We start from the raw sequence: 26268 nt of genomic DNA, 5'->3' as shown, positions 1-26268 counted from the left end.
ACCGCACCGACCCCCGCAGACCACGCCCGCAACCTCGGCTTCATCTTGGACCCTCTTCTCACCATGACCAAGCAAGTCAACGCCGTGTCCTCCGCCTGCTTCCTCACCCTCCGCATGCTCCGCAAGATCTTCCGCTGGATCCCCGCCGACACCAGAAAAACCGTGACCCACGCCCTCGTCACGAGCCGCCTGGACTACGGCAACACCCTCTACACCAGGACCACAGCCAAACTCCAAAATCGCCTACAACGCATCCAAAACGCCTCGGCCCGCCTCATCCTCGACGTACCCCGCAGCAGCCACATCTCCGCACACCTGAGACACCTGCATTGGCTCCCAGTCAGCAAAAGGATCACCTTCCGACTTCTCACCCACGCACACAAAGCCCTCCACGACAAGGGACCGGAATACCTCAACAGACGCCTCAACTTCTACGTCCCCACCCGCCCCCTCCGCTCCTCTGGCCTCGCTCTCGCCGCCGTCCCTCGCATCCGACGCTCCACGGCGGGTGGGAGATCTTTCTCCTTCCTGCCGGCCAAGACCTGGAACTCCCTCCCCACCAGCCTCAGGACCACCCAGGACCACTCCGCTTTCCGGAGACTCCTAAAGACCTGGCTGTTCGAGAAGCGATAACCACCCCCTTTGTCCCTAGCGCCTTGAGACCCGCACGGGTGAGTAGCGCGCTTTATAAATGCTAATGATTTGATTTGATTTGATTTGATCCACGTCTATTCACATAATGGTAAATCAGCAATGATTTCCTTAGGTTATGAGGTCCATTGTCATTTCTAGTCCAGACAGACTCCGAGAAATCCCCTTCCATTTGGTAACGGCTCCCTGCTAAGCTACTCCCTCTGAGACGCTAGAGATCAATGCCAGCAGTGAAGTGGTTCCCAAGTACTGCATTTCTTTTCTCAAACCTGACACCATTGTTATTTAAAAAGTGTAACTTGTGACTTTCAAAGGCCTGCTTAATCCCTATTGTGGGAGTGAGAGAATCATGGCCTGTTAATTCTAGATTTACAGTATCGCTTTGTGGCAAGAGATGCCGTTGCTTATGTCATTGATAGAGATAACCACAAGACCCCAGACATCCGTTTAGCACCATTTCGACAGCTCTCCCTGCCAGATAACTTTGAACTCTCATATCCGATGTATTGGACTCCAACTCCTCCATAAAGCCCTATAATGAAGCACATGAAAGTTTGCTCATCGTTTCTCTGATTTATGTCGCTGATTCAAAACTAACAGGAAGCAGGCTTGCTTTTGTATAGTTATGAATACCTGTCACTTGTATCTAACTGTGTGCCATGCATCAGTAGCTATGTTCTCTATGCATGTATTTAACAATGGCCTCTGCAGACACGTACATGCACATATATTCCTTCTCTCCGTTTCTGAAGCCCTCTTGAAAACTTCTCTAAACTGTCATGCATTACTCTATGGTTTCCATATCATTACAATTTAATAATTTACCTCCCTTTGTGGGTACATGTATTCTAGTGCATTTTTGCAATTCTCTTTTATTACTTGCATTGCGATTATAAGCGGAAGCCCAATATCGTAAATAAAATATATTACCATGACAAATTCATAAAGTGAAAACTAAAGAGTCCTCCATGAGGGCAAAACTCTTCAATCTTTAAGAAAAAAGGAATCACAACTACCATACATACCTTTACCTGACAGTTTAACTCGGGTTGCCATTACAGACAAAAATCCCTAAAAAAATAGTAAACTACTCTTAGCTTTTGCGCTCTTTTTTGATTCAAAGTACTTCATTGGGTTTTACAGAAAAGAAAGAACAAACAAAATGTCATGAAACAGGGGTGTGACATACATTTCGGGAAAAGTTAGTAATATGTGATATTCTCTTGTTAAAAAATAACTCAATAAAAGCAAAATAACATAATAAAATACAGTTAATGAGAGAACAAAGTAAGACTAAACGCCCATGAATGTAACGTAAAACATAATTAAAAAGAGATTATAACTGTAGCCTTGATAACCCTGGAATAAGAAGTGGTAGAAACCCTGATTCAGACCTGTACATATCTGATAAAGAGCAAAAGAGGGTTCCATGGGAAATAATGTCTGGAAAAAAAAACTTCCAGGATTAGGGAGTTCACTGTGGCTTGGTGATGGTGAAATAGTTATTCAGTGTCATCCAGAGAGATCCTGACTGTGGTTTCCAGGGGGAATTTTGAAGGGACACATTATCAGCACCTCTTAGGTTAGAAATCCGGTTCAACCAGGATTTGAAAGAAGTGACAGCCTTATTTCTCCAATTGTTGAGGACGGATTTACAGGCCACAGTCAATAATGTATCTAACAGGAGGCGATCATCCTGTGATTTGAGCCTTGGGTCAAGGAAGCCTTGAATAAGTGAAAGGAAGTCTCGTTTCAGTTGTATTCCAAAGAGAATTCGAATACAATCAAATACAGAGTACTAAAAGTGTGAGACAGCACTGCAATAGAAGAGCAAGTGGTGAGTGTCACCAACGGCATTGTTACAATTCCAACATGTTGGATCCTCTGTGAGAGACAGTTTATGAAGACAAGATGGTATCCAGAATGTTCTGTGTAAGAGCTAGTATTTTGTTTGGGATAGGGACGGTGTGCTTTTATGAGACAACTGATTTCCAGATCAGTCCCTAATAATCAGGTGAAATAGTTCCAAATAAATTCCATTTCTTCAGTGTTTTTCAGTTTAGGCCTGTGAAAAATCCATGACATTTACAAAGGCTTCAGGAACCAAATCCTGCCCGCATCGCTCACCACCAGGGACCTAGCACCTCACCAGATCCTGAACTCCTGGACCTCCATTGCCAAAGAGGATAACCAAAGACTCATGAACTCCATCCACTCGGGAGCACCCTCGGATCCGTGCCCTCATCATATCTTAAACCTGGCCAGCTCCACCATAGCACCAGAGCTCTGTTAAACTATCAACTGATCCTTCGAGACTGCCACCTTCCAGACAGACTGGAAGCACACGAAGATCAACCTGCTGCTCAAGAACCCACCGCCGACCCAAGGGAGCTGAAAAACGACAGACCCATCCCTCTGCTCTCTTTCCCAGTCAAGGTAACGGAGAAGGCCGTCGACCAGCAACTCACAAAATTCCTCAAGAAACACCAAATCCTTGACCCATCCCAGTCCGGATTCAGAAGCAGGCACAGCTCTGAAACTGCATTCCTAGCAGCCACCAACGACATATGCATCATACTAGACCAGGGAGGCACGGCCGCATTCATCCTCCTCAACCTCTTTGCTGCATTTGACACCGTTTCCCACTCCACCCTCTTCAACAGACTACCTGATGACGGCATCCATGATAAAGCACTGAATTGGATCAGGTCTTTCCTCACCAGAAGAACACAGAGTGTCAGACTATAGCCGTTCACGTTAGAACCCAAAGACAGCTGCTGCGGAGTGCCCCAAGGATCTTCAGCTTGACACTTTTCAACATCCACATGGCCCCGCTTGCCAAGATCATCAAACAACACGAGCTAAACAGTCTCCTATGCCTACGACATCCAACTGATCCTCTCCCTGCTGAGGACTCTGCCAAGGCCAAGAGAAATTTCCACAACAGGATGAGAGCTGCTGTCGCCGCCTGGATGGACCCAGCTGCCTCAAACTCAACTCTGAGAAGACAGAGATCCTCGTAATCGTCTCCACCCCTCCACCTAAAACAATTCCTCGTGGCCCACTGCACTGAGAAAAACCCACACTCCCCAGTGACCATGCCCGCAACCTGGGCATCATCCTGATCTCCTCTCTATCCATGACCCACCCAAGTCAACAACGTTTCTTCGTTATGCTTCCAAATCCTCAGAATCCTGCTGAAGATTTTCGAGTGGATTCCCTCTGACATGGGGAAGACAGTCACCCACGCCCTCGTCACTGGCAAACTGGACTACGGCAACGCACTCTAAGCCGGAATCTTCTATCAAGACTACAAAGAATCCAGAATGCAGCAGCCAGACTCATCCTTGAAATCCCCCGACACAGCTACATCTCCTCCCACATCAGAGACCTACACTCGCTCCCAGTCAACAAGCGCATCACATAAGGCACTGCACAACATAGGGCCGGCATATCTCAACCACCGCCTCCCCTTGTACATACCCAACAGACAGCTTCATTCTTCCCAGCTCACCCTTTCAGCCATCCCCAAGATCCGGCAAAGCGCAGCAGGAGGAAGATCCTTACCCTACCTAGCAGCCGGACATGGAACACGCTCCCTCTCAAGCTCAGGCAGACTGCATCACAGAAGCAGTTCAGGAAGTACCTCAAGATCTGGCTCTTCGACTGAGCAGCAAGCCCACAAAAAGTGCCTTTAGACCCTATGGGTGATTAGCCGTGCTCTACAAATCTCTGATTGATTGATTGTTTGTTGGGATCCCAGTTGTTTCAGGAAATGAATGCCTTTAGATGCCCATGAGTGCCAAAATATGGGCTCACCTTGAATCTTGATTTTTAGGTCGAACGTGCAAGAGATTGGACCTGTAAGTATTGTGGGCTGTTAACCACGCCCACCTTACACCCACCACTTTCACTCATTCATGGGTTTGCCTTTAAAAAATCCCTTGATGTCATTGGTAATTGCTTTAGGTTTGTCCCAGCTGGGGGAAGAAATCCACAACGGGCTCTCCCAGCACAGTGGGAGAGCCAATACTACAATATTCACTGCACTCTGGAAAAGTCACCCCATAATGCTTTGCAAGAATTCTTTTTCAAAACATTGTTGCCCATAACTTAGCCTGTGATGGTCCTAGGACAATGGAACCACCACCAAAACGTTCAGCATTACACACTCTTTCTGTTTAGGTCATCGCTGGGTCCCCACACTACGTTAGTGGGGACCTCAAAATAATAACCCCTCCCCCCCCTAGCCCCCTTAACCCCCAACCATCACTGCTCAGTCCCGTTTTAAGCTCTTTTATGGCTGGAATTTTTGTTTTACAGCTTGGAGAAGTGTTTGTTCTAAGGGCCTTAGTATTGCAGTAGGCCTGAAAATATGTAAGGCATTATGCTCTCTAGGGGCTAGCTATATGGTTGCCCTACATTACAATGTGTCATTTTATTTTCATGTGGTTATGCTTTCTAGTGGCTAACTCTATGGTTGCATGGCCATGTTTGTTACAAATGATATTTTTATTGTGGTGTCCTCTAAGGGCTGTTCTGAGCTTTCCAGTCTATGCTGCAGTCCATCGTCCCATAATGCTGTGCAGGTCATTCTTTTACAAAACATTTTTGCTCTTAACTCAGCCTGTGGTCGTCCTAGGACAATAGGACCACCTTCAAAACGCTCATTACAACGGCTCTTTCGGTTAAGGCCATCTTTGGGTCCCCATACTAGGTTAGTGGGGACCCCAGAATAATAACACCTCCCTCTGTTCAGCGTCTTTTTAATCTTTCTCATGGCTGGAATTACAGAGTAGTTTGTTATAGGGGCCTTGTTTGTAATATCATTGTAGTAGGCCTGCTATCCCTGAAAATTTGTAATGCACTATGCTCTCAAGGGGCTAAACATATGGTTACACTGCAATACTTTCAGTCATTTTCTTTTTGTGTCTTTATTCCCTGTAGGGGTTAACTATATGATAACATGACCATGTTTCTTATAAATGCTGTTTTCATTGTGGTGGTTTCTAGGTGCTGTTCCGAGCATTACAGTCTAATGCCAAACATTTATTTCTGGTAAAGGATTTTATTGAGTTTATATGATAATTGTGTATGTGTTATTAATCTCTCCTTATTGCAGTTATGACCATGATTCAGGCCAGCCTAACATCCTTATTACACTCTATCTGTTTGAACACTCTTGAAATGTTTGGGTGACCCTTCTAGTTTATTTCTCTTGTTACTCCTCCGTGGCTGTCTTATTTTGGGAATTGTGTTAGCCAGCCAACAACTCTGATGCTGGAGTGGTGAACGTGGTATTCTATTGGAATTAGTCTGTCAGGTTTAAATTAGGATGCTAAATGGCAACATTTTCATTTTTTGCTGCATATAGAGGAAGAAGGTAAATGGAAGTGCTTTAGTTACAGCAGGGCCACTGGAATTATGTGGTGGGAAAAGACCAAATTATGAGGCAGGGTTGACCAGTTTATGTGGCAAGAAAAGTCCAGCTATGAACTTACAACTCCAATAGCTCTAACTCAAGCAAATGCGAGACACATTGCATTGCAAATACTAGTTGGGTTGTACCAGAGTGAAGCCATGTTTGAGTGGTCAACTGGTGTAGCCAATAATTTATCATCCCTCAAAATAGCCCCTTTTTGTTATTTAGGATAAATTTAGATGAGGGAGGGAATGGTTCTACTAGACGGAAGCGCCAAAGGGTGAAATTCCCCAAAATATCTCTTTCAACATTTAAGCAGGTGGGGGAGTAGTTCTGAGAGGAAGAGAAGCATAAAGGGCCTTGTCTGGCTAAGGAATCAGTTTGGTAATTTCTGAAATCAGCCAAGTTAATTCCTCCAAGAGTTGTGGGGAGACAAAGTTTTTGGATGGAAATTCTAGGGCATTTTTTCCTGCCATACAAATATGTTTAATAACTTGTCAATTTATTGTGTAATTAATCTGACAATATTAAAGTGAGCATGCATATAAGGTAATTTACAATGGGGGGTTACCATCTCTATGCAGCCCCACCAGATGAGGAGCTTAGGGTTCCAACCATCTAATAAGTTTTCAATATTTTTCAGGGTCACTTTTTCGTTATGTTGAAGGCTTTCTAATAGGTCTGAGTTAAATTCTAGACCCAAATATTTTATAAATTGGGGTTGTCAAGACAGGCCGGAGGAATTTAGTAGATCACTGGTACAGAGATTGTTTAATAACTTGACTTGATTTGTCGCTATCTAATTTATAACCAGCAGCTAGAGCGTATTCGTCAGTCGTCTGCAGTAAGGGAGTAATTGATTGGCTGCCATTCTCAGTCACAATAAAAATATCATTGGCATAAGCTGCAACTTTCACCATAGTCTTGTTGAAGAAAACACTGGAGATGGACTTGTTTATCTGAATACTACAGAGTAAAGGTTCAAGGGACAAAATTAATAAATAAGGTGAAAGATGATATTCTGGTCTAGTACCCCCTTTTGAAATTAAAAGAGAGGACACTAGTTCCCCAGTTCTCACTTTGGCAGAGGGGCCACTGTAAAAAGCCATACCTGTTTTAGTAAAGGTTTCATCCCTGGTTCAATTTTAGCAGAGTTTCATGTAGGAGGGTCCAGGAGACTCTGTCAAATACCTTTTCGTCATCTAATGTGATCGCCACGGTGTCTGAATTTGTAATGTGGCAGAGAAGTCGGGTGTTCTCATTAGAGAGGTCTTTTTTTCATGAAACCCACCTATGTGTGGTTGATCAGGCATCATAAAAGAGGTTCTAATCTCTTACAGAGGATTTTGGCGTATATGTTTACGTCCAGATTGATCAATAAAAATGGACCTGTAATTTTTAGCATGGGCTGTATCTTTACCCTCTTGTGGGATCACTACAGTGGCGGCCTCACTCGCCATGCCCACAATGGAGCCCAAATTGGAAAAGTGCTGGAAAAGATCAAGAAGTATAGGGCCAAGGATGGAAGCAAACATTTTATAAAAGTTAGCTGAAAAGTCGTCTGGCCCTGAGGCTTTATGCGATTTAAGATATTTGATAGATTCTTTAATTTCCTCTCATGTAACTGGTGAGCCAAGGGTTATGCATTTCCGACCGCAAGCACGTCCATAGAGGGTTGCCTGCTCCTGTTTATGCTGTCGGCCATTTTGAATTGTACATGCGATCGCACCCATGAGTCAGGCAGTCTGGAAGATCAACTTAGGTAAGCACTAACAATACTCATTGCAAACCGATCCACTAGGTGCCCCAAATCTTTGCATCAAATAATCTGTCGCTTGAGATTTGTGGGGCAGCCTATGCACCGCGTTAGTAGAAGGTTGCTAGGCACGGCAGTCAGAGCAGCAAAGTGACGCCGCCATCGACCATGACATCCAAGCCACGCCCCCCTAGCTTTTGCTCTTTTTGAATGTTTTCTCTGTCCCTTCATTTCTTAATAATTTATTATTTATCAGACGCAGTGTGTCATTGAGAGTTAAGCAGAGTTTGCTTGCCTGCCAAACTTACATTTTCCCTGTGCCATTTAGGGGTGGGGGAGCCACTGCATTTCTGTCAGCAGTTCCAGAGCTCATTACAGCAGCATCAACTTCTGACTTGGTGCCCATCTGTCACTAGGCCATGTCATACATGGTGGTACAGGGTAGAAAAGGCACAATGGCCTCCACACGCAGGACGAAAAGGTCTGTATGTTGTGACATTTGGTATTTTATTCTTCAAGAACAAACTCCAACTTTGGTAGTTTATTCTTGCAAAATGAAATACTTTTCTAAGCAGGCTCATCAAACATGGCACCCATTGAAGGCACTGGTGACTTCACTGAAAACACAAATATTCCCTCCAGGTAGGTGGCAATCTCTAAATCTGAGGGCTACTTCCTGCAACCGGAAGGAAGTAACCTCTGCCAACCTGGTAGGCTAGCGAAACCAATTTTTCAAGACCTGAAGGACAAATGCTTTTGTATTGTTGGATCAGTTCTTAAATGGTTACGTGGTTCCTGGTTCCACACTGTTCAGAGACTACCAAAGATTATTTTTTCTCCACCTTATTCAATACATATATGAGGTTCCTGAGGGAGCTGATTGGATCCTTGGCCTACAATCCATCACTGCTTGAATGAATGAGTTTAGACTATATTTTAACATAACATTTGGACCTGACATCACTCATCTTCTCAATGGACACCATAAAATAGAGAGCTTTATTTCTCATTACTATTTGAAACTCAATCCTCAAACAAACTTCCTATTCATCACTTTCAAAACTCCATTTCTGACGGATGCTTCTAACTGCAGATTCCTCACTTTAGAACACTCCTAGGGTTCAGGTTGGATCTGGAAACTTTTCTTCAAAAGTGTTCTCCTGTGCCACTAGGTGGTGCTGTGCAGTTCTGCAGTAGTTCCATACTCATGCATGAGTGATGGAGTAGAACTGCATACTCCTGTGAGCTGACAGCAGATCCTTTCTTTCTGGGCCTTCCCTCGTGGGTCTGGAGCTCTGCTCACAATCTTGTCCGTTTTCCACAACTCCTAAAATGAATTCCAGTGCACTAGGTTAATGATCTCCCTTTCCAAAACAACAGATTTGAAACTATGCCACAACTACAGAAACAGATCTTGGTCACAGACCTGCTTGAGATATATCTCTTGTGTCTGGTCTCCAGCCATGACTCAAAATTGTGTAATAAATATACCCACAAGCACCTGAAGGCAATCTGGGACCAGGTAGTGAAGATGTATGTCTCCAAACATAAGAAGCCAGGGCCTTTGCATAAGTCCCACTCCAAGACTTAAATTCAGACTCAGATACATTTGAAGAGGTGATTCTCGTGAGTGTTTAAATTTGCACGTGCAGTCCTCTGGTAATCAAAATCGAAGTCCAAATGCAAACATAAAAAAGCAAAGTGGGACTTGACCCTATCCTGTCACTCTGAACCTAAAGAGAAAGCACTAAAAGGTTACAATGTGAATCGTACAGCTGCCTTTAGTTGAGACTAAAACAAACCTCATAGACATTTTACAGCCTAGACCAGATACGTCTTTCCCCTTGCCCTCTTTTAATGAGTGACCATGATGGTTACTTGGTTGAAGCTCTCTTGCTGCCCACCTGTAAACAAGCAAGTAGCCAGGCATCACAGACCAGCTCCTGGTGACCTTGATTTTGTTGACAAACATTCTACTCCAGAGGCTTTGTTTTACAGGCTCAACCAGCAAAGGGAAGCCCACCTCAGGCTAGAGAATCCAAAACGATTGAGGCTTTTTACAAGTGTATGTTTTCCTTCAACAGTCTTGCTTCATAGGAGGTAAATGCAGTTTGTTTACAGGGTTGCTATACACACAAGCCTTGTAGGACATGGCCGGTGAGATCTTGCTGGCAGTCTCAGAAGACCTTTCGGCCTCTTTGGCAAAGGCAATTTACAATAGACAGAATGCAGCTAGATATGCTATCCATGCAGGTTTTGCCTGGGGAGGGCAGTCAATGCTAGTTGACATTTGTAGATACATTTAACAAGATTTTACGGCGATGCACAGCCTCCATCATGGATATGCCTTTTAATGGTCACCCCTTTTGAGCGACTAGACCGACTTATTGGAGTGCATGAATGAAAGGGTTAAAGCATGTTCCTTCATCAGGCAGTTTCTACACCAGTACAGAATTTCAGAGGCTATTCCAGAGGGATGGCATATAGGAAGACAGTTTCCCCAACCAGTACAGCAGTCATCCTAGTCTTTTCAAGGCAATAGACATGGGTCTACAGGCAGGACATGAGCTAAGGGCCAGATTTTGCATCAGAGTTGCAGCCCTTTTTTGGCACAACCCATATGCAAAATCTCATTTTTAAATCTCGTAATGTACTCATGATAAACCTGCTAGAGATGTGTGTTAGATGTTATGATCTGAAGTCACTTCTTGCAATGTCACTTCCTGTGAGGTTATGGGCTGTCGTGCCACTTCTTGCAATGTCACTTCCTGTGATGTGATGTCACACGCAGTGATGTCACTCACCATGATGTCACTTGCATACTGAATAACTTGGTTAGTCCCTCTCTTCTTTGTGTAGGACTTGTGCCCTGGGTTAACTACTGAAAACTATCCCTGCCCCACCGACCCTTGTATTCTGCTGCTGCACAAATAGCTGGTCCGGCATGCTGCCCCACACAAACACCCCAATCCACATCATCGGTAGTGCAATTATACAATTCACTGTGTTTCGTCTAAATTTAATTTGTCAACATTTTCTTAACAACATTATTCTTTCTATTGTATCTATGGCATATGTGTGCACTTCTTTTCAGTACTTTGAAGCCCTTTTGGGTCTCGTGCGCTACATGAAACCGTAAACAGAAAAATTATAGAAAACAAGTTACCATCCTCATGAAGGTAATGAGTCTCTTTCAGCGGCTGACGGATGTTGAGCGCAATAGTTATTAGAATGTGAAATTGTTTCAGCAACGCTGTGTAGAAATTGTTGTTTTCCTCAAAGACATTTGTCTTTGTCATCCAGTGGAGTCTTCCCTGCTAGGATGCAAAGAGCAGCTTTGCGTTGCAGTAACTTAGTTACACCATAAACTGGTTCCCAGATTAGTAACCGTGAAATGAAAAGACAATCTTATTTATGAATTTATAAAGCCGATAATCTCCATCAAATAAATCATGAAACCAGGGAGGCACTTGTGATGATTTAATGAAAAGTAAGTGTCTCTGTAATGCTGCAGTTATAAACCTACTTTAGAATTCGTTCGGGTGTTTTTGTTATTGTGCTTTCAGACTGCTTTTGCAGCACATTCTTTCATCCACCAGCAGGGCTTAAAGGGTCACTCCACAACCACAGCGGCCTCCATACTTCTGTGGCAATGAGTCAAGCATCATTGGTCTTTTATAATGGCTGCCCTTTAGTCGTTTCTTTTCGAACCAAACATGCCCGTTCCTCTTAATGTTTTACAGAAAAGTGATTTCAACGAGCAGCAGCAATTTCAGTAGTCCTACAGATTATAACTTGCATTCCCTTTAAGGACATATTGAGAGAGGGCTTTTGGTATCGTGGAGTGAGTGGCGACAGATTTGCTTATTGACAGCAATTCGCTCTAGCCTTGGATTTAGTTCTTTGTTTCGTAATTGGTAGCATTTTGTCCTAATGCTGACTTTCAACCGTAGCGCAGCTCTCTGGGCAGTGTTTCTGTGTGTGCTCTTATTTTTCACCTGTCTGGCTACGAATAATTCACAGTTTTTAGGTAAGCAAAGGTAGATGCAGTTGCTCAGTAATTCTCTTCCTACTTCTGAGGTTCATATAATAGTTTTCTCTAATGTCTGCAGGAATTTCAGTAGAAGCAATTACCTTTGGAACATAAAGCAACTTATTCTCAGCCATAGCGCTACATTTACCAACTATCCAGTGCCCTCAGGGAACAAGCTGTGAAGTGCTTTTAACCTACCACAAAGTTGTTGTCCGCATTAGGCACAGGAATGGCAGAAGCTGCGCTCTCAGTTAATCTCAGCTGAGGAAATGGTGAACACTACAAATTGTAGCAGGCAACGAATTAAGCCTTCCTTTTGAAACGTCCTATACAAGTACTGGTGTGCTGACACACACGATGTTAGTACTGTGTGAATGATCTCCGCAGGCACACTTTCACAAGTTTATTTACTCTGAGCACTCAGGATTATTTTTTATTTGTTTCAGAGAGAAGGTAGATGATTTATGAATCATGCTTATGATTAAGAGCATGAATATTTTATAAGGGTATGGGGTCTGTAGTTGACAGTAGAATATGCTAGCTGTGTCTTGCCTGAGTGGACTAATACATTTTGTTAATCAGTTTTGAGCTCGGTAAGCTCTTCCTGAGTTCGATATTAATGAGTAACATGATGTTTTGCAGCATGAATCCCTTTTTGGATGCCCATGCTGTGCATTATTCCGCCATCTAGTGGTTGGCCTTGGAGGCCTGGGCAACCTCGGAGCCTCGTGACATAGAGCAGGAAGAATTCTACGAACTCGAGGTCGAGTACACGGCGTGGTTCAACAATCTAAGCCAATTTGAGGAAACATGACAGGATCTCAACGCCAAATCACCTGAAGAGGGACGTCTACTCTTCAAGCCCATTGCCACCAGATGATCTATCCCTCTACAATAGCCTGGTCGAGAGTGCTGCAGAGACCGATGGGGTCCAACTAGAGGAGGAGAAGAAGGGAGCATGCTTCTTCCTCATGACTTTAATGCCAGCATAGAAGGGAAACCTGGATCTACCAATGCTGCCTAGCATCCTTGATCAAAGGGAGGAAGCCTTCTGTGAGTCTGCCACTGCAAGGGCATTTACACCAAGAGTGGAGAAGTACAACCACTCCCCTCAGGACCCAAAGTACATAAAGGGCAATGTTCCTCCAGACTCCGTTATTGTAACAACTTCAAGGAAAAGAAACAACGCCCCCTCATCTACTGGGCCGCTGCCAGAAAAGTAAAGCAAGAGGCTTGACTTTGTGGGCAATAAAATGGAGAGAGAGGCTGCCACCCAATGGGGGATAGCCAATTCCAACATTCTCATGAACACCTACGGGCACCAGAAATGGGAGGAAATAGCCTCATGCAGCATTTACCAGAGGAATCCTGCAATTGGGCCATTACAAACACTTGCCTCAAGTCCGCACTGAATGCAGCAGATACAGCCAACAGACAAATGTGCACAGGAGCAACCTTAAGGAGGCATATTTGGCTAAGGGTATCAGGCTTCAAACCAGAGGCACAAGATTCCATAATCAATATGCCTTTCACAGGGGACACCTTGTTTGGCCAAGCAGTGGATAACACATTTCAACAAGTAAAGATGGCGAGACAGCAAGGGCAACGCAAGCACTGCAATTCAGTGGCACCTTTAGGAGTAGAACCCCAAGCAGAAAGCCCACGGGTTGAGCGCCCTTCATGGATGGATAATTGCAACTGCCACAAGCCATCTCACATCAGGCTACAAGATACCAGCAGTGGCAACACTCTGTGAGGTAGTCCTTTCGAAGAAAGTCAAGGGGAAGAAGCCAGCCCTACAAAAGGCACTGGGAAATCAAGCAAGTAACTCATGCAGCGAAAAGGCCCAACACAGAACATCAGTGGGGGGCAGAATAAGGGGATTCCTTCTAGAGTGGAGGACAATAACCTCAGACAAATGGATTTTGAACATATTACTTCATGGATGCTGCATTGAATTAACCAAAGAACCTCCACAAAGTCTGCCAAGACAGAAGACCTTCAGGAGAAAGGAAATGATACAACTCAGAAAGGAGGTTAAAGAACTCTTACAAAAGAGGGCAATAGAAAAGGTTCCAAAACAAGGGAAATGATTCCCTGTACTTTCTGGTGCCAAAACAAAACCTAATCTTAAGACCAATTCTAGATCTCAGGTTTATAAACAAGTTCATTCGAACCTAACACTTCAAGATGTCAACACTGCAGGAAGTAATACCACTCCTGAGACAAGTGGATTATATGGCCACCCTAGACCTAAAAGATGCTTACCTACACATACCTATGTATCAGAGACACAAAAAGTATCTTAGATTTGTCCTAAACAAAAAGCATTCCCATTTCAGAGTACCTATGGCATGAAGTCCACACCAAGAGTCTTCACAAAAATGCCTTGCAGCGGTAGCAGCACATCTAAGAAGACAGGGAATTCACGTCTACCCATACCTAGACGATTGGCTTGTGAAAGCACAATCCAAAGAAAAATGTCATGGGGACATACAAAAGGTAATGGCCACGCTGTAACACCTTGGTCTCACAATAAACCACAAAAGTTATCACCACAGCCGGAGCAAGTGAAGGTGCTTCTGGGAGCAACCTTAAACTCCAAGACAGTGAGGGCATACCCAGTTCAGAAGAGAGCAGAGGCAATCGCATGGCAGAACAGACTTGCCTATACTAGAAAAGTCAGTCTCTGATGGTGAGGACTGTCATGAAACTCATGGGCATGATGGCACTCATTCCACATGCTAGACTGCACATGCGCCCCATCCAGGAATGGATCTGCAGCAAATGGTCACAAGCCACAGGGAGCTGGGGGAATCTATTGGTTGTCACAGCAAAGGTACAGAAGGAGATACAATGATGGAATTTGACAAACATAAACATAGGGAGACCATTTGAAACTACCGCTCCAATTGTGACTAACTGATGCATCCCACAAAGGTAGGGGAGCGCACAGAGGAACCCAGAAAGTAAGAGGGTTATGGAGCAACACCAATACAGTTAAGCATATCAGTTACCTAGAGATTAAGACGGTTTACCTAGCCCTAAGAGCTTCCCAAGCATACATAATGGGTTGAGCTGTATTGATCCAAATGGACAACACAACCACCATGTTCTTCCCAACAAACGAGGGGGAACAAAATCCTTCACCTTGTCAAAGCTCGCCTAGAAGATATGGGAATGGGTGACCCAATGACATATCACACTACAAGCAATACACCTACTGGGAGAGCTCAATATGATGGCACACAAACTGAGCAGACCAGAAACCAACTCACAGGAGTGGGAGATAAAAGGTGGAAACACTGCAAAGGATCTCCAATGTCTGGGGCACACCAAGCATAGACTTGTTTGCCACCCCAAAAAAGCAAAATGGCAACACTTCACCTCCAGGTTTTCACCCCCCCCAGTGAAAAGGGAATGCCCTGTCAATAAACTGCAAAAAACAACAGAAAATGGAGAACAAATTAAACATTCACCCTCAGTCACAGATCTGAGTTTAATCCATCAATTTATTTGCTTGCCATGCCATTCCAGCTCAGACCCAGCCATATGCAAATCAGTCTTGACCCTGTTCCCGAAAAAACAAACAAAATAAAACGATGGATTAAACCCAGATCTTTGTGACTGGGGGTGAATGTTTGATTTGCTCTGCATTCCGTCCATCATCTGGTCTTTTTGCATTTGTCGCCCCGAGTGGGAAGGGTATGCCCAGACGTGGGTCCCGTGCTCACTGCGCCACTGGATTCAAGCTAGCCTAGCTGATGAAGGGTGATACCCTGAAACTGGTCCTAGGATGCTTGTTTCCGGTCGAAGGAGGACCTGGCTTGGCAGTTCGGGCTGGACTGTTCCCATGAGGAACAGGGTCAAGACTGATTTGCATATGGCTGGGTCCAACCTGGGGTGGCGTGGTGAGCAAAAAAACGATGGATTAAACCCAGATCTTTGTGACTGGGGGTGAATGTTTGATTTGCTCTGCATTCCGTCCATCATCTGGTCTTTTTGCATCTGTCAATAAACTGGTCTGGAAAATTTGCATATGCCTTTCCCCCAACTCCCCTGATCTGGAGGGTACTAGAAAAGGCCAGATAATCTTTGACAAGGCTCACTCTCATAGCCCCAATGGGCCAGGAAGACCTGGTACTCAGACCTACAGGAAATGTTCAAGGGTCAGATAATCTCAATCAAACTAGAACAAGACCAACTGAACAATACAACACTGGAAGGTGTACCACCCATAGCCAGCCTTGCTCAGCCTAGCAGCATAGTTCTTGAATACCTAGAATTTGGACACCTGCAGCTACCCTCAGGACAATGGAAATCCTGAGGGAAGCTAAAAAGAAAGCATTCAAAAATGCTACACAGACAAATGGAGGAAATACATCCATTGGTGTACAAAGAGCAACAGACACAAAAATAAACTGTACTAATATACCTCACCCACCTGCTAGACAGCGGTCTTACCTATGCATCACTAATGATTAATTTAGCAGCTGTAGTTACCAATATTAGAGATACATCAGGCAACTGCTTCTTCACGTCCCCAGTGGTGTGGAGATTCTTAGAAGGTTCGACAAGAGTTGCACCACCAAAATCAGTTCCAACCCTGTTATGGAACCTAAATACCGTACTAACAGAGCTGATGACAGAACCTTTTGAACCCATGCACAAATATCGTTACACAGGGTCAGCGAGCTACAAGCACTGACAATTCAAGAACCAAATTCACAAAGACAAGCTGGGCCTCAGAACCAATCCACACTTCCTACCAAGGGCAGTAAGACAATTCCATGTCAACCAAAGCATGCAGCTACCAGCTTTCTTTGGAGAACTAAAAAGACAACCCAAAAGAGCCCTAAATAAACTGGATGTGCAAAGAACCTTAATGTATTATTTAAAAGAAACAAAGGAGTTTCATGAGGGGAATAAGTTATTAATTTCCTTTGCCAGAGCAAGCAAGGGATCTCCTATGACCAAAGGAACAATCAAAAGATGGTTAGTAGGTACCATACAAACCTGCTACTCCCAAGATGGGCATCACAGTTACAAATCAATGAAGTCAATGTGATCTTGGCTGAAGAACAAAGGAATTAGTTAAAGGGTGATAGATGGGCGGTGTTATAAAGCAGCATAGATGTTTGCCTAATTGTTGAAACTTGTGGTTAACCACCAACTTCTAGCCCAAAAACGATATGATAGCGTGACACAGTGCACAGTTCACACAAGGAAAGGCCTATAATTGTCCAACTACCTCTTTTCATCCGCTCCCTCCTCCCCTGGGCAGTACGTGTCTCACAGGGCTCAATAATTTCCCACATGTTTTCTCTGTCTACTTAGTCGCTTGTCTATAACATATGAATGAATTCACTTTCGCCTGCTACAATTATGTCAACGACGTTGATACTGTATCTGGAAGATGGAACAACCTTTAAAAGTCAAGAGCTCTTGACGCAGAGAAAACGTAGCCTACTGGCTGTGCAACAATGGATGCTAGAGATTCATATCAAACTTAGATCCTCAAAATCTTAAAATCTCACATGAGGATCCAGTCAAAATCATAACTATAGCTCCTTGCTCCCTTGAAATGGGATAGCTGTCAACTACTTCAAATGAACTGGCAAAGCTTAGGTGATTAAAAAAACTCCAATGGTTACCTATAATCCCATATCAACAAAGTACTTATTTGGGATTAGTTATCAGTACCTTCAAAACACTCCTCCAATTTAAAAAAGAGTTGATGGCACTACATCGCAATTTATTACCGCCCACAAACCAGCTACCGTTTCTATCACTTGTTCGCCTTATGCTTTTGTTTGACTCTGTACAGCGCTCTGCTGCCTTTTGGCTGGATCATGCCACAGAAATACCACATTCATACATACAGCAGAGACACATTCTACATGATGAGAATTCCACTGCATAATTTCCCCTATCCAGGGTTCTTACAAGGAAGCTTGTATAACTTATTCTAGCGATAACACAACTAGATTAGGCAAATAGTTTCTACCTAGATCTTACTACAAAAGTAATCACCAAGCTACAAAGAATTCAGAACACAGCAGTTCTAAACATAAACAGAAGGAACCCTATAATCCTTGCTCTGAAAGCACTACACCAGTTACCAATGTCAGGATGAAAGTCCTTCAAAGCTCTCTACACCAGGGGCTGTATTACATTTAGGGCATTCTCTCTTTTTTGCAACATGGTGCCTCTGTAATGAAGGGCACCAGGCGCAAACATGGAAAGTGTGCCCTACTACATAAAAAGTGCTGTCCTCATGGCAGCCACAAAATTGCTGCTGCTCTGAGGGCAGTGCATTAGTGAAAGGCGGAGCAGCTGTTTGAAACATACTCACCATCTTTGATAGTACAGGCAGTACCCGACCGGCAGTTCAAAGGGGGAACAGAGATCTCCCGCCAGTAGTTGTATTGAATGGCTGCACCCACCTGCTAGGGGACATCTGAGTGGTCCTTGGGAATCCCTTCTTTCCCTGTTTAGAGGGTGACTGCAAGTGAAGGGTGGGATGGAAATGGCATTACTGTGTGCTACCTCTGTGGCACACAATCACCGCTTCTCTTAGTTGTCTGTTTTGAGTCAGCGCTTAAATTCATAATGTGACTCAGGCACAGAGGCAAAGTGTTTCTCTAATTAGCATGGGGCCATGCTCCCATGCTAATGAGGGAATGCTCCCTTAAGATGTATGTGCCCCACCACCATCTGTTATACAGGAGGACCAACACAAGTGTTGTCTAACCAATCTGTAACATTGCAGTCCCTCAGAGAACAGAAACATAGGACACACCTAACGGTTGCTTATTTAGAAGAGCTATAAGGTCACACACACGCACCCAACCCCACTCCACTATGCGACATATGGAGCACTCACTCTGGGTTTTCCTGCGTGACACCAGTATTCAACGCTTATAAATGACACTTCAACCAACACCCTAATCTCATCCATGGACTTCAGAAGGTGGACCTATTAGGATCTGAAATGTTGGAATTCTGTGGTCTTGAAGATACTTTAAGACTTTGATAGAAGCTATGAAAGAGTTATAAAATGCGGAAAGATGATAAAATCTATGTAAGATGTTTCAGTAAATCATTTAAAAACAATAGCATCCAAATTTTGTGCAGAATTCTGAAAACTTCCACTAGTGGTAGTGACCGATTCTGCACAGGACGTACATTTATCCAATCTGTAGTGTCTATTTCATTTGAATTGACCCTGTGTGTCCTAAACGTACCTAAGCATGCTTCATTAGGATGAAACAGTCTCTACTGACATTTCCCTTATAATATAAGAGAAGAACCTTTGGCTGGATTATTATTCAGATGTTAATGCTCAGACCACACCACCTTACATAGAAGCACATTGAAGTTTTTCTTATCAACACCGACTATGGTGATATTTTCTTTAATTAAATCGTACCTATTACCTTACCAATGTGGTTTTCCTAGCCACCTACCACCACAAGAGGAGACATGCCAAGACCTTAATCTCAGTTTGGGTTCCATTTAAAACCAGACCTAATTCTGATAGCGCCCACCCACTGCCCCAATTTAAGGTGGTAAAATTAATCTGCCCTGCTGTGTGCATTTTAAAATATATATATGTTTGAAATCTGCATGTAAAGGTTTCTATACGTTCATTATTTCCTCAGGACTTTAACATATTATATTTTATGGTTAATAATCTTTCACTATGCTCAACAATCTTTGTAGGACTTTGGTCACTTTTATGAAAATTTTTACCTCTGAATGAATCAGAACTTGCTTCTCGCTTTGAGAAATTTTCATTTTTTTCTGCACCTTTGCCATTTTCTATTACTGAGGTAATACATAATAGTAATATGGCAATTCGTATACTGCCTTCTGCCACAGTTGTTCAGCTATAAGACACTGGATAAGCACAGAAAAATGTTTGGACCTGGTCTGGTGTTTATGAAGCGACATGAGATACTACATAAACTAGATTACTTCTTTTGAAGTTACATTGTATTCATATTTCTCTTTGATAGCTGACATTCAGCGCCTTAAATCCAGTCAAGAAAAAAAAAAGTACTCTGTACCCAGTCCTCCATCACTTGCAGTCACCAACAATAGCATTTTAAAATGTTGTTTTGTTTGATGATGCCAGCTTAGGTTTTGAGATGCATTGTGATCTTACTCACCAGTCCCTTTAGGCAACTGCTGAACAATATTTTGAACTTTGCATTTGGTTTAAACCATAGCTTTTCTCAAAACCGCACCATTCCTCCATGCTCAGCTTCGAAAACTGATCAAAGGTTCCATTTGGCATAGCCGTTAAACACCAGTTAAAAGGCACTGGTAATTTTTAAAGGCAAAGTTCTTAGGGTTCCCTTTCTCTTTGAGTATATTAAAACCTCATTCATTAATTCATTGCATGCCATCTGGATCTGTTATACGCCATACAATGGACTTCATGTGTCTGTGGTAATTGGAATGATAATTTAATTAGCCATACCACAGTAATATTAATCTCTGTAAAATATTTTACAGTTCCATTAAAAATTAGCAACATGCTTGTAGCTGCAATTTGGCTCAGTCATATCCGTTTTGCTTTCATAGTAGTTGCTTCGTTCCTGATGAATTCTCTATTTCCGCTATTGAAGTATTTTGTTCTAAATTAAATTATGCACCTTATTTAGAGTTTGGCAGACAAGAAACTCCATCAAAATGTGATGGATAACCCAACCACTATATTACAAGAGCCATTGGCTATAACCGGAGGTGTGGAATTTCCATTGCCCGACTCCCAGGACCTATTGTTTGGGCTCAAGGACAACACATTTTCATGTTTATTGTGTCCTTAGGACAAGTAGGCCCAACCCCCTGCAGCACAAACACTTTGGATGGCATTTTTACAATATCACGTTATGGATCAGGGAAGTTAGTAGGTTTGTTCAGATGTCAAAGCGCATTCCAACCCTGGAAATGTTGCTTTTGAATATGTTGCTGGAAAATTCCTATGATACAGTATTATGGAGATTCCTTCCAATCACTAAAGCTTCCTTCATATGCTGATCAAATGTCTCTATAACAGAAACACTCCTGGACTTTCTTTTAATGCTTTGAGGAAGTGACCGTCCCATTCTTTGAAGAATTTTGGTATTAAACCTGTGGTTTATTAATCTTCTATAACTGCTGTTCTTATGAGAGTCTTTGTTTCATGTATTTAGCACTCTTGTTATTAAATGCTTTAACTTTGTTATTATTAATGTCATGGTAACATCTGGTCAAATCTATATTATTAAAATGTGTGCTAGTTTTAAAATGAGCGTTCTGTCTTCCTTAATATTTGACATTGTTTTTTCTTTAGGGGTATTAGGGAAAATGTTAATTTCTGCTAGAATGTTGCTGTCATAGGTCAATATTTTCAAGTGAGATGTCTGCCATACAAAAAAATATTATGATAAAAGTCCGAGTCCTTCTCTCGTTGCGTTAACAATACAGCTTGATGCGGAAATATTTCCCTTTTACGAGCTATGTTTTTCATTTGGGGACCTCTAAGTACATAAAAACATTTCCAGAAATGTAAGCATTTACTTGAACTTTTTCTAGTATTAACGCTAAGTACTTCTGTTGGCATCCCATAATATTGCCAAGATACTTCTGGAAAGAAGTATTTAAATCACATATTGGCTGAAGCAGACACAGAAAACTGCACTCATTCCAAGTTATTCTGAGAACAACAAAATGTACTTCTTTAGTTGCATTCTCGATAAAACATCAAATTTTCTTAAACATGTTGTCAGGCATGTACTCCTCCTTTGATCGCTTGGCAGTATTGAAATCCTGGGGGTTATCAGATATTTCCAGTATGCTGTTCTGATAAGCAGGCATGTTGGATATGTGTGTTTTAAGCTACCGGGTCCTAATCATTGTCCACTATTAGAGGCAAACACTTTAGTTACGTTTGCACATGTTTGATTTTAAAATAATTTGTTTTTATTGCTGCACTGTACAAGTCTTCTTTTTCATTTGGATAAGATTGTGATTTGAAATCGATTTTCTCGGCTACCTCATGAAACTTGTGGGTGATAACATCTGAAATGGTAAGGGCCCTTTCACCTGTAGCTTTACTTTTTTAAAATCAAGCTTTAAAATAAAAATTCGAGTCTGCAGGCTGTTTTTAAAGCAGGGATAGATAACAGCAAAAGCTAATGTTTTTCTTGCTTCAAAAGTGCAATTCATTGAAAACATATAAAGCTTCTCCTCTTGATTTTACATAATTAACAGTAAAGGTTCCGGAATGTACTTTGTTTGACATTTGCTTTGGTTGTAAAATATGTTGCGAGTCATTTAGAAGATGGTTCATTGAAAAATAAATATGTATTCTGGTTAGTTAGATCACAACGGTTTAAAGGCAGTGCACAACATTGGAAACGGCAATTTAGGACTAGAAATGTGCATCAATTTCTATTCTTAAAGGAAGTCCAGGTCTTGTGGGCATTTTCTGTTAATGATGCTAAAATAACCTGATAATGCACAGGTGTTAATTAATTACCTCTTTGGTCAGAGGTGAATGGGGAGCCAAGTTTCAATTAATACCTGGTAATTCACGAGTAAAATGTCCACATTGGACATACTCTAAATTGTTTTTCTCAGTTAATCTTGTTTTATGTAAAGTAGCCATAAGTAAACAATCTGTCTCTTAACAGAAGTAACTAAGTAACCACATCTGTCTCTAATGCACTGTTCATTCTTTGATTTTGTAGGGAGAGGATGCAGGCCATGGAGAAGCAGATTGCCAGCTTAACTGGTCTTGTTCAGTCAGCACTTATGAAAGGGCCCAGCCCGGCCACGGAAACTACCAGGTGAAGACAACCTGTAAAGCTGTTTTTGTTTGTTTTTACAGAAACCATATTCTCAGTGAACCTGTACGTCTACTTGAGTAATTCCACTGTGGAGTTAGCAATGAAAAAACATGGGTGTTTGCTGGCATGTTCAAAGTCAACATTTCTGCCTTTTCCAGATGTTTGGGAACACCCTGCATGGTCCCATGTTAGTTGAAATATTCTTGTGCAGCTGCAACCACAAGTTATGAGAATGAAAGATATAATTTGAACAAACTGTGTTTGTTTGGGAAGAGCGATAAAATATGTTTTTCATCAACAGGCGACAGCAGTTCGTTGAGATTGGCGTTTCAAAACCCTTTTAGTGAAATTGTAATGGATTGATCACAAAAGGAAAATGAATGCGCAGTGTATTTGAAGAGCTCGTGGTTCTGAATTCTGTGGGGATCATAAAACAGTAAACCCCGAAATGCTAAACTTTTACTTGTTAATACAAGTGAGCAGATTGGTTTGAAAAGATCACTTTGATTGCAGTTAGATTGAGAGCTCTGCCAGATACTGTGACCAATCGATTCTCAGAGAAAGCATCGACTTATCAGATGCAAACCCTACTGTTGTGTTTCTCTTACTGGAGATTTAAACCTACTGAGGGAGGTGGCCCATAGGATAGCAATATTAATTGCACAGGGAAAGATTTAATAGTCAAATGTTTAAATTATAGCATTTTATTTGTTGATAGGTGGAGGGCCTCCATGTTGTGTAGCTCTGAATGTAACACATGAAGTTCTGCTGTCATGTCTTATGCTGCTTGATAGAATATGGGAGGCAAGGTCATGGCTGCATATGTGCTTCTGAGGTCAACATTACCACTGCCAGCCCATGTGGCAGGATTTACGTACCTTGAACAACGTGTATGTGTGTGTGTATATATATATATATATATATATATATACAATAATTAGCTGTATTTTGTTTTCAATATTTTGTCCTCTATTTGCTGTGCCACCGATATTGTAGGCTCGATATTTAGGATGCATAGTCCTGCAAGCATACTTGTGGGAGAAGGAGCAAGAAATCGTGTGGTGCTGCGTCTGTAAGCACAGCACTTATTTTTAGACTACAGATACTCACAGTGTAAAAAAAGGAGCACAGTTGAGGGGAGCTAGAGTTGTACACCCCTTCCTCCCTGAAAATTACTCCTGGCAGTAAGTATACACCTGGACTGTAATGCACTCCGTATAAAGTGTCTTGGTGTATCAGAGTGACGATTGACTTTTGTAAGGAAATGCCTCCTTGGCATGGTTGCCCCCTGACTTTTTGCCTTTGCTGATGCTATGTTTACAATTGAAAGTGTGCTGAGGCCTGCTAACCAGGCCCCAGCACCAGTGTTCTTTCCCTAACCTGTACTTTTGTATCCACAATTGGCAGACCCTGGCATCCAGATAAGTCCCTTGTAACTGGTGCTTCTAGTACCAAGGGCCCTGATGCCAAGGAAGGTCTCTAAGGGCTGCAGCATGTCTTATGCCACCCTGGAGACCTCTCACTCAGCACAGACACACTGCTTGCCAGCTTGTGTGTGCTAGTGAGGACAAAACGAGTAAGTCGACATGGCACTCCCCTCAGGGTGCCATGCCAGCCTCTCACTGCCTATGCAGTATAGGTAAGACACCCCTCTAGCAGGCCTTACAGCCCTAAGGCAGGGTGCACTATACCATAGGTGAGGGTACCAGTGCATGAGCATGGTACCCCTACAGTGTCTAAACAAAACCTTAGACATTGTAAATGCAGGGTAGCCATAAGAGTATATGGTCTGGGAGTTTGTCAAACACGAACTCCACAGCACCATAATGGCTACACTGAAAACTGGGAAGTTTGGTATCAAACTTCTCAGCACAATAAATGCACACTGATGCCAGTGTACATTTTATTGTAAAATACACCCCAGAGGGCACCTTAGAGGTGCCCCCTGAAACTTAACCGACTATCTGTGTAGGCTGACTAGTTTTAGCAGCCTGCCACAAACCGAGACATGTTGCTGGCCCCATGGGGAGAGTGCCTTTGTCACTCTGAGGCCAGTAACAAAGCCTGCACTGGGTGGAGATGCTAACACCTCCCCCAGGCAGGAATTGTCACACCTGGCGGTGAGCCTCAAAGGCTCACCTCCTTTGTGCCAACCCAGCAGGACACTCCAGCTAGTGGAGTTGCCCGCCCCCTCCGGCCAGGCCCCACTTTTGGCGGCAAGGCCGGAGAAAATAATGAGAAAAACAAGGAGGAGTCACTGGCCAGTCAGGACAGCCCCTAAGGTGTCCTGAGCTGAAGTGACTCTAACTTTTAGAAATCCTCCATCTTGCAGATGGAGGATTCCCCCAATAGGGTTAGGATTGTGACCCCCTCCCCTTGGGAGGAGGCACAAAGAGGGTGTACCCACCCTCAGGGCTAGTAGCCATTGGCTACTAACCCCCCAGACCTAAACACGCCCTTAAATTTAGTATTTAAGGGCTACCCTGAACCCTAGAAAATTAGATTCCTGCAACTACAAGAAGAAGGACTGCCTAGCTGAAAACCCCTGCAGCGGAAGACCAGAAGACGACAACTGCCTTGGCTCCAGAAACTCACCGGCCTGTCTCCTGCCTTCCAAAGATCCTGCTCCAGCGACGCCTTCCAAAGGGACCAGCGACCTCGACATCCTCTGAGGACTGCCCCTGCTTCGAAAAGACAAGAAACTCCAGAGGACAGCGGACCTGCTCCAAGAAAAGCTGCAACTTTGTTTCCAGCAGCTTTAAAGATCCCTGCAAGCTCCCCGCAGGAAGCGTGAGACTTGCAACACTGCACCCGGCGACCCCGACTCGGCTGGTGGCGATCCAACACCTCAGGAGGGACCCCAGGACTACTCTAAGACTGTGAGTACAAAAACCTGTCCCCCCTGAGCCCCCACAGCGCCGCCTGCAGAGGGAATCCCGAGGCTTCCCCTGACCGCGACTCTTTGAATCCAAAGTCCCGACGCCTGGGAGAAACCCTGCACCCGCAGCCCCCAGGACCTGAAGGACCGGACTTTCACTGGAGAAGTGACCCCCAGGAGTCCCTCTCCCTTGCCCAAGCGGAGGTTTCCCCGAGGAACCCCCCCCTTGCCTGCCTGCAGCGCTGAAGAGATCCCGAGATCTCTCATAGACTAACATTGCGAACCCGACGCTGGTTTCTACACTGCACCCGGCCGCCCCCGCGCCGCTGAGGGTGAAATTTCTGTGTGGACTTGTGTCCCCCCCGGTGCCCTACAAAACCACCCTGGTCTGCCCTCCGAAGACGCGGGTACTTACCTGCAAGCAGACCGGAACCGGGGCACCCCCTTCTCTCCATTCTAGCCTATGTGTTTTGGGCACCACTTTGAACTCTGCACCTGACCGGCCCTGAGCTGCTGGTGTGGTGACTTTGTGGTTGCTCTGAACCCCCAACGGTGGGCTACCTTGGACCAAGAACTAAGCCCTGTAAGTGTCTTACTTACCTGGTTAACCTAACAAATACTTACCTCCCCTAGGAACTGTGAAAATTGCACTGTGTCCACTTTTAAAACAGCTATTTGTGAATAACT

General features: G+C 43.5%; 1 protein-coding gene across 12 annotated transcripts in view; it reads left to right on the top strand.

Moving 5' to 3' along the window:
* The window catches only part of KIAA1217 (KIAA1217 ortholog), a 1319791-nt gene that overhangs the window by 1076654 nt on the left and 216869 nt on the right, over positions 1-26268 (top strand). For all 12 annotated transcript variants that reach the window (XM_069211370.1, XM_069211371.1, XM_069211380.1 and 9 more), the window contains one exon: positions 22605-22703. In XM_069211370.1, the coding sequence (XP_069067471.1) occupies positions 22605-22703 (99 nt within the window). The remainder of the gene's footprint in view (positions 1-22604; positions 22704-26268) is intronic.

This window comes from Pleurodeles waltl, chromosome 10 (genome assembly GCF_031143425.1).
Source record: "Pleurodeles waltl isolate 20211129_DDA chromosome 10, aPleWal1.hap1.20221129, whole genome shotgun sequence".
Taxonomy (NCBI): domain Eukaryota; kingdom Metazoa; phylum Chordata; class Amphibia; order Caudata; family Salamandridae; genus Pleurodeles; species Pleurodeles waltl.
This window is presented reverse-complemented; position numbering and strand designations above follow the sequence as displayed.